The 16,008-nt window shown below is 45.6% G+C and overlaps 1 protein-coding gene across 4 annotated transcripts in view; it reads right to left on the reverse strand.

Moving 5' to 3' along the window:
* Window positions 1–7,125: 7,125 nt before the first annotated feature.
* The window catches only part of elavl3 (ELAV like neuron-specific RNA binding protein 3), a 158,409-nt gene continuing 149,526 nt past the window's right edge, over window positions 7,126–16,008 (reverse strand). For 2 of the 4 annotated variants that reach the window (XM_043694866.1, XM_043694865.1), the window contains exon 7: window positions 7,126–7,552. In XM_043694866.1, the coding sequence (XP_043550801.1) occupies window positions 7,204–7,552 (349 nt within the window). In that variant the 3' untranslated portion in view covers window positions 7,126–7,203. The remainder of the gene's footprint in view (window positions 7,553–16,008) is intronic. The other 2 variants (XM_043694867.1, XR_006312326.1) reach the window with 2 other exon arrangements.

Here is a 16,008-nt window from a genome sequence, read left to right on the forward strand (position 1 = left end):
ATTCAGATCGGGATGGGGACATGACAAAACAGGTTGTGGTTTAATTGGAAGCCAATGTCATTCTGAGCTTAAAAGGGGAACTGCATTTAGCAGAGTTGGCCCAGGAATAAATAATTGACTGAACGACAGCCTTCTGCACTATCACTGGCTTGACTGAATTTTAAACTTCGCTTTCTGTTAGCAATCTGTATAGAGTTGTGCAGCCATTTGGGTATCGTGAGTAGCAATGCAAAGTTCTCTTCATGAATGGTGTCACATTCTAACTAAAGGTTCAACCCAGTAAAGAGAGGCGACAGGAAGTGAGTCTATAAGTCTGCTTTCGCTAACAGTGGCCTCAATTCTGTGAAAAATATTTGCCCCTCAGACTTTGATGGCCTGTGTCCCCTCTCACTGAGTGGGTGGTAAGGTGATGTTTTTCTTGTCACTGACTCTGACATTTCCGTCCCTGCTTTTGGACTGGCAAGTGTTTCCTTGCTTGGTTACCTTGACGATTTTGGTCAACCATGTCAACTAGGTGGTTGTGGCAGCATAACTAACTGTGTTAAGTCCTCTACCTGACCAGCTTGTTAAAGCGTAGTCTCTTCATTCAATGTGCACAGTAATAAAATGAGAAATGAGGAATGTAGGTTTCTGAGGCATGTGTAACAGTTAGAAAATGCATATCATGTCATAAAGCCTATATAATATATGTATAAATATATACCATAGAGTATTATTGTATAAACAGTGAGCCTTTCATAGATATAATATTTGGCATGGTGAATATTAATAATGGGGAGATAAATTTTGCTTGGGGTTACTGGTGGCTATGGTGCATCTATTGTACAGAAGTCACTGATGAAACCATGAGCAGTGCATAATGTGTGAGGCTGGGAGTATTGCAGAGTCAGTGGTGAACTCCCTAACAGAGTGCTCCAGCAAAGGGCAGAGACACAGCAGTTTTCCTATGTGGTAGCTGCCTCACACACTACAAGAAATCAGCAAAAGCCACAGAGTTGTGGTTGAGAGTCCAACATGGATTCAGCTCTAAGTGTGAACCCTCTAAGATGGAAGGAAGCCTCAAATCCCACCCCCTATAAACATGGTACGCCCGGCAGTGAATTATATCAACCTGACACCGAGGATCACACCCAGGTTAACTCCTCATATCGAAGCTCAGTGTAATTTCAAGACCTCGGGTTTACTGATGAAGGGAGCAGTGTCTAAGCCAATTTCGGCTGTCAGCAAAGTTGTAGGAAAGAGGAGTTGCTGCTCCCAATTGCTCATAAACATGACAACAGAGGATAGTTCATCAGGGCCAGGGTGGGGAGTATACTCAACACCCCTCAATCCAGGAGTGAAGCAGATGAGTCCTGAATCTCTGTGATAAATTGGTGCTGAGATGTCTGATGTGTGGACATATATCTTCACTCAAGGCGCATTCTACCAAAGACACCCATATTTTAGAATAGTAACCTCTCCTGCTACACAAATCTTTCTGAATTAGCAAGAAAAGCACTGATTGTCACATATTTCTGCTCTCATTCATGTTTCCCTGTCCTCCCACATGCACACACACTAAAAAATTGGACTGTCCAGCGAGCGAGAGACAGGACAGGGGTGCGGTTAAGAATTGGAACCCCCTTCCTTTATTCTACTTCAACCCCATTGTAACAATCATCCGCACTGGAGAGGGAAATGGTCTCAGATAATGTGGGGGTGCGGTGGGGGGGGGGGGGGGAGAGCGAGCATCATCATTATCACCAAGTGCTATAGGACTGTCACTTTAAATCCTGCCCTCCAGTACCTTAGAACAATAGGTATTCCAAAATGGAGGTCTTTGAAGATGGACCTCACTTGTACCTGCGTGTTTTAGACACTTTGTTGCAGGGGATGGCAAATTCTGATAACTCTCTTTCAATCCATGGGCAGTGGCCTCCTTGCACCTACCCCATAAGACATGGTGGTACATGCGTCTATATGGCATCCTTGAATTGGGTCACATGGAGAACGAATGGTTACCTTGGTGAGTGGCAGCCCAGTGGTTGGCGGGTGACTATCTACGAAGGGCCAGAACTAGGAGATGGCATGGTTACAGTTTCTGCTTTACTGGTAGTCATGGACCCCTGGTGGCATTGCTCATGGTTAAAGAGAAGACCAATCTGCTGGATTTCCAATTCCAGGAGCAGAGGTCCAACAGGATTGGTTGGAAGACAGGTCTGGGTCACCAGTGTTAGGAGCAGATCTCGGTGGTAACAGCATTGGGCTATAATGCCATCTCATATGTTTACCAATGCAATGAAAGTACATTATTAAATAAACTGTAAATTACAATTGTCAAAATGACAAGAGGGGAATGTAGAGGATTCATTTTACAATCTGCAAATTACTACTTGGTAAGACAGAGGAAGCAGACACAACAGTATCTTTTTGAAAATGGAATTGAGTGAATACTTCAGAAGGAACCAATTGCAGAACTGTGGGCAGAAAGAGCAGTAGAGCGTTAATGATTGGAGAGTCCGTTCAAAAGGATAGCACAGACAAGATGGGCTGAAGGGCCACCAACCAGGAAGGATCATTAAATGATACAAAAGTATAACATCAGAGGAAGAAAAGAGTGGTGACAAACAGGGAAGTCTTAAAAAAAACTCTCAGGTTTTAGACATTTTTGTTCAGTGGCGTGAAAGGTCCTACTCCACGATTTACCGGGGAGTTAAAAATCTCTTTCAAAATGTGGCCCGAGTAACCTCAAACAAATGCATTAGGGCTTTTGAAAGCCGGTCTAGAATCCACATTGAATCAGAATTGTCCGTAAGAGTATATCACCCACTGGATTTCAGACCAACCATCAATTACTCACACAGTTTGATTAACACTTCTTAAAAAAAAAATGATTGTTTGAAGCAGAGAAATAGAATAACAAATTTCCTTACTTTGGGCTGCTAAAATAACAGTAAAAAGGATTGCATTAACATAAACCCCTCTACTTCCCTCTTGCCAGTGGAAGGCAACAATTTGAAATAAAAGTTGGAAATGTTGGACATGCACAGCATCAGGAGTGCATGGGCGATTACCTATGAAGGGCCAGACGAAGGAATGGTGGAGACTCAGATTTTGCTTTTCTGATAGTGGTGGACTTCCGGTGGCATTGCTCCTGGTTAGAGTGAATGCCTTCCATCTGCTCTGCTGGATTACAACCAGGGAGCAGAGGTAACAAGGAGTTGGAGGTGAATTCTCTATCTTCCCCCATCGCCCCTAGTTCACCGCCTCACATTCTGCCCTCTCCCACTGTTCCTCCTTCAGACTGACTGATCCACTCCCCGTGGGAAAACTTTCCTGCTTCTAACTCCTGAAGCTCGCTCAGTGATCGCCATGTTACATGGAACTTTCCAGAACATCAGAAGGAGAAGCAGCCACCACCTCTGCAGCATGGTTGTTCTAGGTAGTCTCGTGAAACGAGTTTGGGTGGGAGAGGAAGCGAGACTTTAGGTTAAAGTGACAAGGTGTGGAGTGTTTTAATGTGAGGGTCTCATAGAGACATCAGTCTCACTGGGAGACAAGAACACAACCTCTTGTGCCACTGTGGAGTGAATGTAGAAATCTCCTTCCTCATAACTATTGGCATTTATCAGGGTATTAATTTACTGTGGAATTTGATGAGTGCATGTATACAAGTGTGGGCGTGTTTGTGTGTATATGTTTGTATATAAACAAGTGTGTGCATGTATACAAGTATGCATGTGTACAAGGCTGTGTGTGCATGTAAGTGTATGTATGTGTGTGTACAAGAGTGTGTATGTGTGTGTACAAATTGCGTGTACATATGTGTGTACAAGTGTGTGTGCAAATTGTGTGTACAAGTGTGTATGTGTAAATTGTGTTCAAATGGATGTATGTGTGCCTAAGTGTGTGTGCAAATGTGTGTATGTGCAAGTATGTGTACGTGTGCACGTGTGTGTGTGTATGCATGCATGCATGTGTGTGTGTATGTGTGTATGCAAGTGCGTACATGAAAGAGCCAGGACAGTTGACAAGACATTGTACACCTGATGTATTACTGCAGCAGTATCACCTGAATTGACCTGTGGTGTGGGTCAATGACCAGAGGGCTCATTCCACTGACTGTCAGTGCTGTCTGCTGTAGGATTCTCTTTGGTTCTTCACTAGGAACTGTAGCATTTGTCTGGACAAACAGGAAGACACTGATGGCTGGGAGCATGTGTCTGATGCATATATGTGTCTGTGCCTTTGTGCGTCTGTCTGTGATACAGAGTCCAGCAGAGAGGAGTTTGTTAATGTGTGTGTTTGTATGTTTGTACTACAGAGTGTCCAGCACAGGAAACTATGTTAAATATGTGAATATGTGTGTGTGTGTGAGAGAGTGTGTGAGTGAATGAGTGTGCGTGTGTGTGAATGTGTGTGTGAGTGTTTGTATATGTGTGTGAGAGAGAGTGATACAGAGAGAAACTAGCAGAGAGATGTCTGTTAAACATGTGTGCAAGCTTGTTACAAAGATTGTTTATACAAGTGAGAACATTTGTATTCACTGCGCCAATACTGAATCGGGTGAACGGAAGTAACTTGGCATCTTTCAATTGGAACAACATTGATTGTTTTTGGCACAAGGTGGGACACAGTGCAGAGTAAGGTCACATGTTAAAAAAATACAGGAGAGCAACCAAACAGATCTCTCCGCTCAGGTTACCATTGTCCACTGCTCCTGGCTGTGTGATCCATTGGAATATGGGCTCTTCAAATGGTAGGGTCTAAATGGCAAAGTTTAGGCTTAAGAAAAGTGCTTAGGCTGATCATTCTATCAATGTTACATTAGGGGCAGGTGTCTTTGGCAGGCAGCACACAGAGAGGAATGCCCCCCATTACTGTCCATGACTTTCCTTGGAGAGTTTCCTCATGGCATCCAACATGAAAATGTCACTACATAAAATATGGCGTTCAACATGATCTATTGGGCAGGCTGAGGGTTAAAGGATCTCAGATCCCAGTAGAGGTTTACTCGGGTTGGGGAGATATCCATGAGAGATTGAGAAGGACAGAGACTAAGGGGGTCAGTGCATATTTCTGAAATGTGTCCTGGTTGCTCAGGGATACAAATGGGCCTCAAATCTTCCCTAAGGCCAAACTCTACTCAACCTCAGTATTGCTACCGGGTTTATTTTGAGGTATATTTTTGGTAATTATGCCCCATCAACGACAAAGTACTGACAGGAATTCAGATGGGCCCTCGCTGGAACATGGACTCCCTGTCTTGGAATGATGCCAAGTCAGTGGAGGCCGTGGGGAAGACCTTGAGGAGCTGACAGTGGCCGGAGGATGGAGGAGGACACTGCGGAGTTGGTTGTTAGCCTGGGCACCTCGAGATCTTCCTATAATCCTCTCTTGTGCAACACCCCCCCCCTCCCCCTTCGCCTTCACCTCTCCCCTACAGGATGAGATACACAAGGGAAGAGTGAGGTGGAATCTCTGAAAAATACAAAGGCTTTCCCACTAAGGCATCTGCCAGGCAGTCTCTCCTTATTCACACTCTGCTCTGTCCTGGTATACAAGTCATGCTTATTAAACATGAAGGAGACACATGCTTCGTTTGAGTGTTTATACACATGGAGATATCAAAGAACTTTCTTTCAACATTATCTTTCCTTCTGAAAACACAGTAACCTGTTTGCAACCGTCTTGGGAAGATGGTTCAGGTTTGTGAAGACGTTTGTCTAGCAAACAGGGAATATTGCCTCTTGAGTGATTGCCTCTCGGACCAGTTGCATTGCTAACCTGAAGATTTGGTTTAAATTTGATCACCAGAACATCCAGGGAGTGCAAGGAAAGCAGACAGTAACAGAGTCAGCTTTGCAACGTGCAGCCTCTGAGTTCAACATGTTCCCTATCAAAGTGGCCCTCAAACAGAACCTGGATGAAAAGGGGACTCTAGACCACACAACTGGTCACATAGTTGCCAGCAACTCTCTGTTTTTCTTTTGGGTGAGGCCCCTGAACATTATTTTTCTTCAACTCTTCTTTTAATGCGCTTTCAAAAAGGGGAAATCAAAGCCATTGTGGGCCACTGCTTCTTTGAAACTGAGACAACGAAGGTGATTTAAGGATGGGGGACTCGAATGGCTGAACTGACAGAAGCTTCCCCATTAAACCCTGCCACTTCACCCGCAGGATAGTTCCACTCTGCCTGCCTGCAGCATGCAGGACGGCAGAGGCGTTAACAGCCCCAGACGTAGGCCATTCGGCCCACCGAATCTGCTGGGATCCTGGTGAAGCGTGGGGCCACACATTGCCTTAAACATGGCGGTGTCACACCATCAGTGGTCACACCAGCAGGACCCACAGGGCGGCAGCTGGCGCTGGGAACCAAACGCTTCCAGAAACTTAACAAAGCGGGACGCACCTCTCCCAACACAGAAGCTGAGGGATTTAAAAAGTTGGTGAAGACAATGGACAATTGATCAAAGCTAATGCACTTCAGTGTGTCTGACCCAACTTAAGTGTTCTGCTAGTCAGTATTGCACTTTTCCTTGTTTTTTTTTGTGTTGTTTGTTCTCAGTTCATAAAACCGTGGAAGGATCAGGAAAAAAGAGAAAGAAACGGCAAATTAATTATGAGCTATAGTTCATAAATAGTCCCCTTTAAAAGATTTTTTTTGTTTCAGATATCAATTGCAACCACACGACACTTCGGAAAACAGATCTTTGTGAAACTTCTGAAGTTTCCCAGCTTTCTATTTTGCCCATCATTACAAGAGATAATCACCTTCAAGGAAGGTAGTTATAAGTATTATTGATATTAGACTGGGTTAAAGCCCCCTGCGTAGTATTGTTTTATATGTATTCTATTCATATAGTAAGAGCTATGAAAAAAGTATTCAAAGTTGTTTTATGAAATTGCTTCCTCGTTATTTGTTGTAAGATGTCCTGTATCAATATAACGCTAACACTGGCTCTTCAAAAAAGTCTGTTTGTTATTTTTCTCTGTAAGCCCAGGTATAATAATGATTTTTTTTTTGTTTCCTTTTGTGTGTTTTGTTCTGTCGCTGTATTTATGTGTGAATGTGTTTTGTGTTGTGTTTTGTGCATGTGTGTGCGCTTGGGTGTTGTGTTTTATTTTTTCTCTCTCTCTCTCTCTCTCTCTCTCTCACTCTCACACTCTCTCTCTCTATCTCTCTCTCTCTCTCTCTCTTTCTCTCTTTCTCTCACTCTGCCTTCATGATTTGTGGGTCTTGCTGGTCTTGAAGGACACCTGTAGCACTCGGTCGCCCAGGCGGTAGCCATTCAGGCTGGCGATTGCCATCGCTGCCTCGTCGTAGTTGGTCATGGTGACGAAGCCGAAGCCTTTGCACTTGTTGGTGTTGAAATCACGGATGACCTTGACATTGGTGACCGCACCAAAGGGCCCGAACAGCTGCCACAGGACGCTCTCGTCCGCCTCTGGGGAGAGATTGTACACAAAGATGCACCAGCCGGTGCCCGCTGGGCCGGAGAGGTTGACGCCAGCGAGGCTCGTCATGCCCTCGATGGTGATCGGAGAGAACCTGGTGGACAGAGAGAGAGGGCTGCTTGGGTGTGAATCAGATCTTCGACCACTTCTCTCTCACACACACAGCACACAGAAATATACATTACATATAGACCAGCACTTAGTGTTGAACTTGTAAGTTTATTTCTCTACTTTAAAACAACTACAATGTTGAACTTGCAACCCTATTTCGTTAATTTTCTACTTTATAAAGACTTTAATGCTGAACCTGTAACATTATCTAATTTTATACATTATAAAGACTGCAACATTGAACTTGCAAATCTATATTTTTATCTTTCTACTTTATAACAACTTCAATGTTGAATCTTATTTATTTTTATACTTTATAAAGACTGCAATGTTGAATCTGTAATTTTATTTATTTTTCGACCTCCCGTTCCCCATGGGAGACGGCTAGCAAGGTTAGATCTCACAGAACACAGGGAGAACTAGCCATTTGGATACAGAACTGGCTCAAAGTGCCACAAGGATCGGTGCTGGGTCCATTACTTTTCGTCATTTATATAAATGATTTGGATGTGAGCATATCGGTAGAGTTAGTCAGTTTGCAGATGACACCAAAATTGGAGATGTAGTGGACAGCAAAGGAGGTTACCTCAGATTACAACAGGATCTTGATCAGATAGGCCAATGGGCTGAGGAGTGGCAGACTTAATTTAGATAAATGCAAGGTGCTGTATTTTGGGAAAGCAAATCTTAGGAGGACTTATACACTTAATGGTAAGGTCTTAGGGAGTGTTGCTGAGCAAAGAGACCTTGGAGTGCAGATCCATAGCTCCTTGAAAGTAGCGTTGCAGGTAGATAGGACAGTGAAGAAGGCGTTTAGTACACTTTCCTTTATTGGTCAGAGTATTGAGTTTTGGAGTTGGGAGGCTTTTGGAATATTGAGTGCAATTGTGGTCTCCTTCCTATTGGAAAGATGTTGTGAAACCTGAAAGGGTTCAGAAAAGATTTACAAAGATGTTGCCAGGGTTGGAGGATTTGAGCTACAGGGAGAGGCTGAATAGGCTGGGGCTGTTTTCCCTGGAGCGTCGGAGGCTGAGGGGTGACCTTAAAGAGGTTTATAAAATCATGAGGGGCATGAAAAAGTCTTTTCCCTGGGGTGGGAGAGTCCAGAACTAGAGGGTATACGTTTAGGTTGAGAGGATAAAGATTTAAAAGAGACCTAAGGGGCAATTTTTTCACACAGAGTGCGGTGTGTGTATGGAATGAGCTGCCAGAGGAAGTGCTGGAGGCTGGTACAATTACAACATTTAAAAGGCATCTGGATGGGTATATGAATAGGAAGGGTTTGGAGGGATATGGGCCAAGTGCTGGCAGGTGGGACTAGATTAGGTGGACTGAAGGGATGAGTTGGACCGTTTACATGCTGTACATCTCTGTGACTCTATGACTGTAAGTGACATCCACGTTCTACGAATTATTGTGTTTTTTTTAAGGAAAGTTGTGATATTGGAAACATAAGAACCATAAGTTTGACTAGCAGCATCTATTGGCTGTATCGCTGCAGGATTGCTTAGAGAAAACAGATTGGCTATACCCACCCTCTTCATTACTCTATGAACCTTTTTTTCATGTGTACATCCCCTAAAGCTTGCAGACAGATCTCCCAATTCTTTATAGAATCCCTAAAGTGCAGAAAGATGCCATTCAGCCCATCAAGTCTGCACTAACTCTCCAAAGAGTGTGTCATCCAGACCGAACCCGCATTTACCAGACCATATCACTGGGGCAATTTCTGCATGGCTATAATCCACCCTAACCTGGCACATCTTTGGGCTGTGGGAGGGAGTGAACTGGGGCACCCAGAGGAAACCCACACAGAAATAGGGAGAGTGTGCAAACTCCACACAGGCAGTCACCCGAGACTGGGATCGAACCCGGGTCCCTGGTGCCGTGAAGCAGCAGTGCTGACCACTGAGCCCACTGTGCCACCCATTTCGCCAATACCACAGTTGACCACAGCACTGGGGATAGTGGGGGCCCAAACATAATCCTTGATACTAGCAAGGCAGGTGTTCTGAGTGAAGACAGCACTCAACAGCATTCCTTAATGTTCAGTTTGGGACTGCGATTGTTGGTGAGTTAATGGATAATCTCATGGGTGGTTGGACAAACGTGCTTAGACATTTTACAGCAGTAGCCATTCAGTCAGATCAGTCTCTGCTGCTGTTGATCTGCACAAACATCTCCTCTCCACCCATCCTCACTGTCAGCTGATTAATTTGGAAATGTATTATGCTGGTACTGACCCAAGCAAAACAGAAAGTCCACTATCACTCATCTATCACTGTCTTCCCAATGAGATAATACCACATCCTGTAACATCATCCGGTTCGGGAGAAACAGTGTTGGACCCAACATGATGAAAGATCAATTCGTCTTGGCTAGTTCGGATTACAGCAGGTTACGGAATAAATCTTAAGCTGCCTTAGCTTCTAGCTCAGAGTGGGAATGGGCTTGGAATTATCTGGATCAAGATGAGAGTGGTGCTGGAAAAGCACAGCAGGTCAGGCAGCATCCGAGGAGCAGGAAAATCAATGTTTTGGGCAAAAGCCCTTCATCAGGAATCATTTTATTAAAAGATTCCTGATGAAGGGCTTTGCCTGAAACGTCGATTTTCCTGCTCCTCGGATGCTGCCTGACCTGCTGTGCTTTTCCAGCCCCATTCTCATCTTGACTCTAATCTCCAGCATCTGCGGTACCCACTTCTGCCTTGGAATTATCTGCCTTGGATGACCACAGTGTGTAAGGAGAGGACGTGGGAAACGAACCGAGGTCCTTTACAAACAGTTTAAACATGAGGCTACATGAGGGGATCCCTTAGGAAATGTCTGAAAACTTTGAAAATGAGGCATCTTGTTAAAGTGGGGATCTTGTGGTGCAGTGGGTACTGTCTTGGCCTCTAAGCATATTCAATACACGGCCACATCAGCCAGTAAATCCATGCACCCACGCCGATGGCAAAAATAGAGAGATTCCTGGTCAGGCATGTGATGGAAAAAAAAATAATTGGAGCCCTCATCTATTTATAGCACTATGCTGTGCATGTACATGTTGCCACAGTACCTGAGTGAACATCAATTAGCTGTGCGAGAGAAGATGAACAGTCTGGGCATCACAAATTCAGACTCCGCTACAATAGTCGTGCCATGAATAACATTTTGTAATGTGCAGGGAGGTGACAGGGAAAACAACACACAGTGACAATAAAATTGGCCAGGAGCTTGCCAATGAAACCAACTGCATCACTTTGCACCTGGTCTCACACTACATTGTTGACTCTTTCAGCCCTCTGCAATAACCCAGACAGCCATCGAGAAAGACCACCAAAATCTTGAGGCAGTCAGGGATGGAATCTAAGTGCAGCCACAGGTGCTGCCAGACCTGCCGAGTTTCTCCATCCATTTCTGTTTTTTTTGTTGTTGTATAACGTTAATTGGGTCTGTTTGTTTCAGCTTGGATTACCTGAGCGTTGACATAGCAATTTGTCTGCTCTCCAGGAAAGCAATGCGTCATTGCTGAGTCACAGCACCCTTGTGACAATGAACAAGCAGCGGCCTCAAATAGTCACATTTTAATGCAAGTCATTCTTCCACCAGAACCTCACTCTATTGTCTTTCAATAGCTCAGTGTAAACCTGTAAATATTCCCATCTGTGGCTCCCCACTAAATTAGATTGCGCACCAGTCTGAATCAAAGCCATTCTGAAATTACTGGACCAAATTTGAAGCTTTGATAGTTGTTTTAGTCTAATTCATTTCATTTAATCAAAGAAATACGGACTCACATTCACATTGTGTCTTTTACGATTCTAAAACCCTTCAAAGCTTGTGAAATTCTAAGCCAATTAAGTGTGCAGATCCTCTTGTAAATACAAAGGTACAGTGGAAACTATTGTCAAGAGAATTGCAAGTAATGCTGTGGGGATTTATACTAAAAAAGGCCTATGGCGTGCTTGCCTTCATTGGCAGGGGCATTGAATATAAGGATAGACAAGTTATGCTGCAACTTTATAGAAATTTAGTTAGGCCACACTTGGAATACTGCATACAATTCTGGTCACCACATTACCAGAAGGTAGTGGATGCTTTGGAGAGGGTACAGAAGAGGTTTACCAGGATGTTGCCTGCTATGGGGGGGTTTAGCGATGGATAGACTGGGTTTGTTTTCACTGGAACGCAGGAGGTTGAGGGGGTGATCTGATAGAAGTTTATAAGATGGATAGAGTGGAAAGTGTGAGGCTTTTTTCCCGGGGTGGAGGGGTCAATTAATAAGGAATACCAGTTCATAGGGTGGCGGGGGGGTTAGGGGGGGTTAGTTTGAAAGATATGTCTGAGGCGAGATTTTCACACAAAGGGTGGTGAGTGCCTGGAGGAGGTGGTCGAAGCTTCCAGAGGAGGTGGTCGAAGCAGATACAATAGCAGCGTTCAAAAAACACGGATACATGAATACGAAGGGAGTAGAGGGAGACAGATCCTGTAAGTGAAGACAGTTTTAGTATGGAAGGGCAAAATGTGTCAGCACAGGCTTGGAGGGCCTATTCCTGTGCTGTACTGTTCTATGTCCTAGTTCTTATCTTTCATTTGTTGGGCAGGTTTTGCCTCACACCATCTCACCTGAAAGACGGCAGCTAAGACAGTGTGGTATTCCCTCAGCAATGCGCGGAAGTATTAACCTCGATTTTAGGCTCAAGAACCTGGACTAGGACCTGAAACCATTGCCAGTTTCTCAAGAGGGTAACATCCTGCCCAGGCAGGTAAGACCGGCACTTAACAGGCGTTTAATTCACAGCAACATGTTTCACATCTGAATGCGGGTTGACAACTTTGGGTTAAACGTGCGTGAGGGAAGTAGAACACGACTGAAGTTGTGACCAGTAAGGTGAAGAAAGGTGCAGTGAGTCCGAGGTACGACAGTTAAGGTGCAGCCAGAGATGCAGGATTCAAAATGGCGCGCTCAGAAGGACTGAGGAAGGCAAGGATTCATCTGCCCAACCACCCTAAATTCTCTGAAGGAAGTGGCAACTCTAGCAACACTGGAAAAGATTGACATCATCCAGGCCAAAACAGCCCTCTTGATTGGCACCACATCCACCATGTTCAACATTGACTCTCACTCCATCACCAATGCACAGGGGCAGCAGTGCAGACTATCTACAAATCCCCCAGGCTCCTTAGAGTCAACCCTAATCCTAACCTGTGACCAGTACAATCTGGAAGTACCAGGACTATCAGGTTCATGGGAACACCACCATCAACAGTCTTGCATCTAAGCTATGCAACATCTGGCCTTGAACAACATCGCCGTATACCTTCATTGTCACTGGGTCAAAATCCTGGAACTTCCTTCCTAACTGCATGCCAACATCAAAGGATTGAGGTGACTCAAGAAAATGGATCAGCACTCTGGGGCAATTAGGGGTAGCCTGGCCAGCAGCACCCACATCCTGCACGTGAATAGAAGGAAGGAAGACAGTATGTGGGTGATCTACTTGCATTTCCAAAAGTGGATTTCAATCAGCTTCCTCACAAAGGGATGCTACAGTTGGCAGCTGGAATCGAAGGTGGGATCGCACTGTAAGGAGGGGAAGGGAAATCATTGATTTTAGTCGGCGGGTGACTGCATAGTTTTGAGAAGGTGACTCATCACCACCTTCTCAAAGTCAATTAGGAAGAAACAACAAATTCCAGTGCCCCCCCCCCTTCCACTGACATCCCATGAAACAATGAAATATAAAGTGATGGAAGATGCCAGGAGGGGGAGACAAACTCCACAAAGTGCCAGGAATTGATGCTTTTGGAAATAGTGTTTCTTGTCTCCAAATGCAATTTGAAGGATAAGTACTCAAAGCTGAGGGAGCACAAAGAGGGGGAGATATATCTCTCACTAAGCACCTGCTAAAGAAGTAGATGTGATGGTAGAAAGTCTGTTCTCTAATCTGGAGATGAGGCAGGACAATATGCAGGTGAGACTTGATAAGTGACAAGTAACATATGCATCACTTATTTACCAGGCAATGACCATCTCCGACAAGACAAAATCAATCTATCGCCCCATGGCCTTCATTGGGCATTACCGTCACTGAATCCCCCATGAGGGTTACCACGGTCAGAGAGTGAACTGGGGGATCAGCCCATATAAGGACTCTGGCTGATATAGCAGGTCAGAGACTGGAAATTCTTCACTCCCCAAAGCCTGTGCACCCTCTCCAAGTCAGGGGTGTGACGGAATACTCCCCACTTGCCCTGGATGAGCGTTGATCCAATAGCACACTCAATAAGCTCAACACTGCCGAGGACAAAGCAACTCATTCGATTGGCACCGTATCCAACCTTCACCCCCTCCACCACCAATGCTCAGCACCAGAAGTGGCTACCAACTATGAGATGCACTGCAGCAACTCAGTGAGGCTCCTTGGACAGCACCTTCCAAACTGACAATAGTTACCACTGAGAACGGCCAAGGGGAAGCAGGTACATGGGAACACCAGGCCTCTGCAAATTCCCCTTCGAGCCACTCACTATCCTGACTTGGAAATGTATCACTGTTCCTTCACATGGTTCTGGGGATTGGTTTAGCTTAGTTGGCTGGACGGTTGACTTGAGAGGCAGGGTGATCCCAACACCATGGGTTCAATCCCTGCCCCGGCTGATATTACCATGAGGAATCCTCCTTCTCAACCTTTCCCTTTGCCTGAGGCGTGGTGACGCTCTGGTTAAACTCACCACCAATTGTATGGGACAGCGATCCTGGGGTCTGGTAAGACTATCTTAACTGGGTCAAAATCTTGATACTCCCTCCCTAACAAGTGGGCAGCACGGTGGCTCAGTGGTTAGCACTGCTGTCTCGCAGCATCAGGGGCCTGGGTTTGATTCCAGTGTCGGGTGACTGTCTGTGTGGAGTTTGCACATTCTCCCTGTGTCTGCGTGGATTTTCTCCCACAGTCCAAAGATGTGTAGGTTAGGGTGGGTTGGCCATGCTAAATTACTCATAGTGCCCAGGGATGTGTAGATTAGGGTGGGTTGGCCATGCTAAATTACTCATAATGCCCAGGGATGTATAGGTTATGGTGGATTGGCCATGCTAAATTACCCATAGTGTTCAGGGGTGTGCAGGTTACGGTGGATTGGCCATGCTAAATTACCCATAGTGCCCAGGGACGTGCAGGTTAGGGTGCATTGGCCATGCTAAATTACTAGGTAAAAACAAGGGCTGCAGATGCTGGAAACCAGATTCTAGATTAGAGTGGTGCTGGAAAAGCACAGCAGTTCAGGCAGCATCCGAGGAGCAGGAAAATCGACGTTTCAGGTAAAAGCCCTTCATCAGGAATAGAGGCAGAGTGTGCTAAATCACCCATAACGCCCGGGGATGTGCAGGTTAGGGTGGAATGGCCATGCTAATTTGCCATTTAGTGTTAGGTGTATCAGTCAAGGGTAAATACAGGGTAGGGGATTGGGCATGGGTTGGTTACTGTTCAGAGGGTTGGTGTGGGCATTCTGGGCTGAGTGGCCTGTTTCCAGACTGGAGGGAATCTAATCTAAACAATGACAGGTGTGGCTCTACCGCAAGGAGTGTATGGTTTCAAGAAGATGATTCTTCTCAAACTGGGAGAAAGTGAGGATCGCAGATGGTGGGGAGCCACAGTCAAAAAATGTGTAAACCCTTCATCGGGAAAAGGGGGGGTGGAGGGAACGTCGATAGGATGCCACCCCCCTCCAAATTCCTGACGAAGGCCTTGTACCTGAAACATCGATACAACCTCTCCTCGGGTGCCGCCTGACCTGCTGTGCTTGTTCCGGCGCCACGCTTTCCGACTCACTACCCCCTCCCCCAACCCCCAAAGGCAATTTAGGAAGGGCAAGGAATAGTTGGCCTCTTCACATCCCGTGAAAGAATGAAATAAAAGGTGGCTTCCTGATGTTTCGCGAGAATTCGAGAGAGCGTTGCACCTGAGTCAAACGCATTACTTCGAGGAAGGGCCAGTGGGTTTGTCAGAGTGATGGAGGCTGGAGACAGCAGCGTTGTCAACGGAAGGACTGGCATTTTCTTGAATTCTGGTGAAAGGGCCGCAAAAGCGAGAGGATCCCACCAGTCAGAATTAACTTTGAAGAGGGTGTCACGGTGGCTCAGTGGTTGGCACTGCTGCCTTACAGCGCCAGGGACCTGGGTTCAATTCCAGCCTCGGGCGACTGTCTGTGTGGGGGTCTGCACGTTCTCCCCATGTCTGTGTGGGCTAGGGTGGAATGACCATGGGAAATTGCCCATAGTGTTCAGGGATGTGTAGGTTAGGGTGGATTGGCCATGCTAAATTGCTCATAGTGTTCAGGGATAGGCAGGTTAGGGTGGATTGGCCATGCTAAATTCCCCATAGTGTTCAGGGGTGTGCAGGTTAGGGTGGATTGGCCATGCTAAATTACCCATAGTGGTCAGGGATGTGAGGTTAGGGTGGATTGGCCATGCTAAATT

Source organism: Chiloscyllium plagiosum, chromosome 8 (genome assembly GCF_004010195.1).
Source record: "Chiloscyllium plagiosum isolate BGI_BamShark_2017 chromosome 8, ASM401019v2, whole genome shotgun sequence".
Lineage (NCBI taxonomy): Eukaryota > Metazoa > Chordata > Chondrichthyes > Orectolobiformes > Hemiscylliidae > Chiloscyllium > Chiloscyllium plagiosum.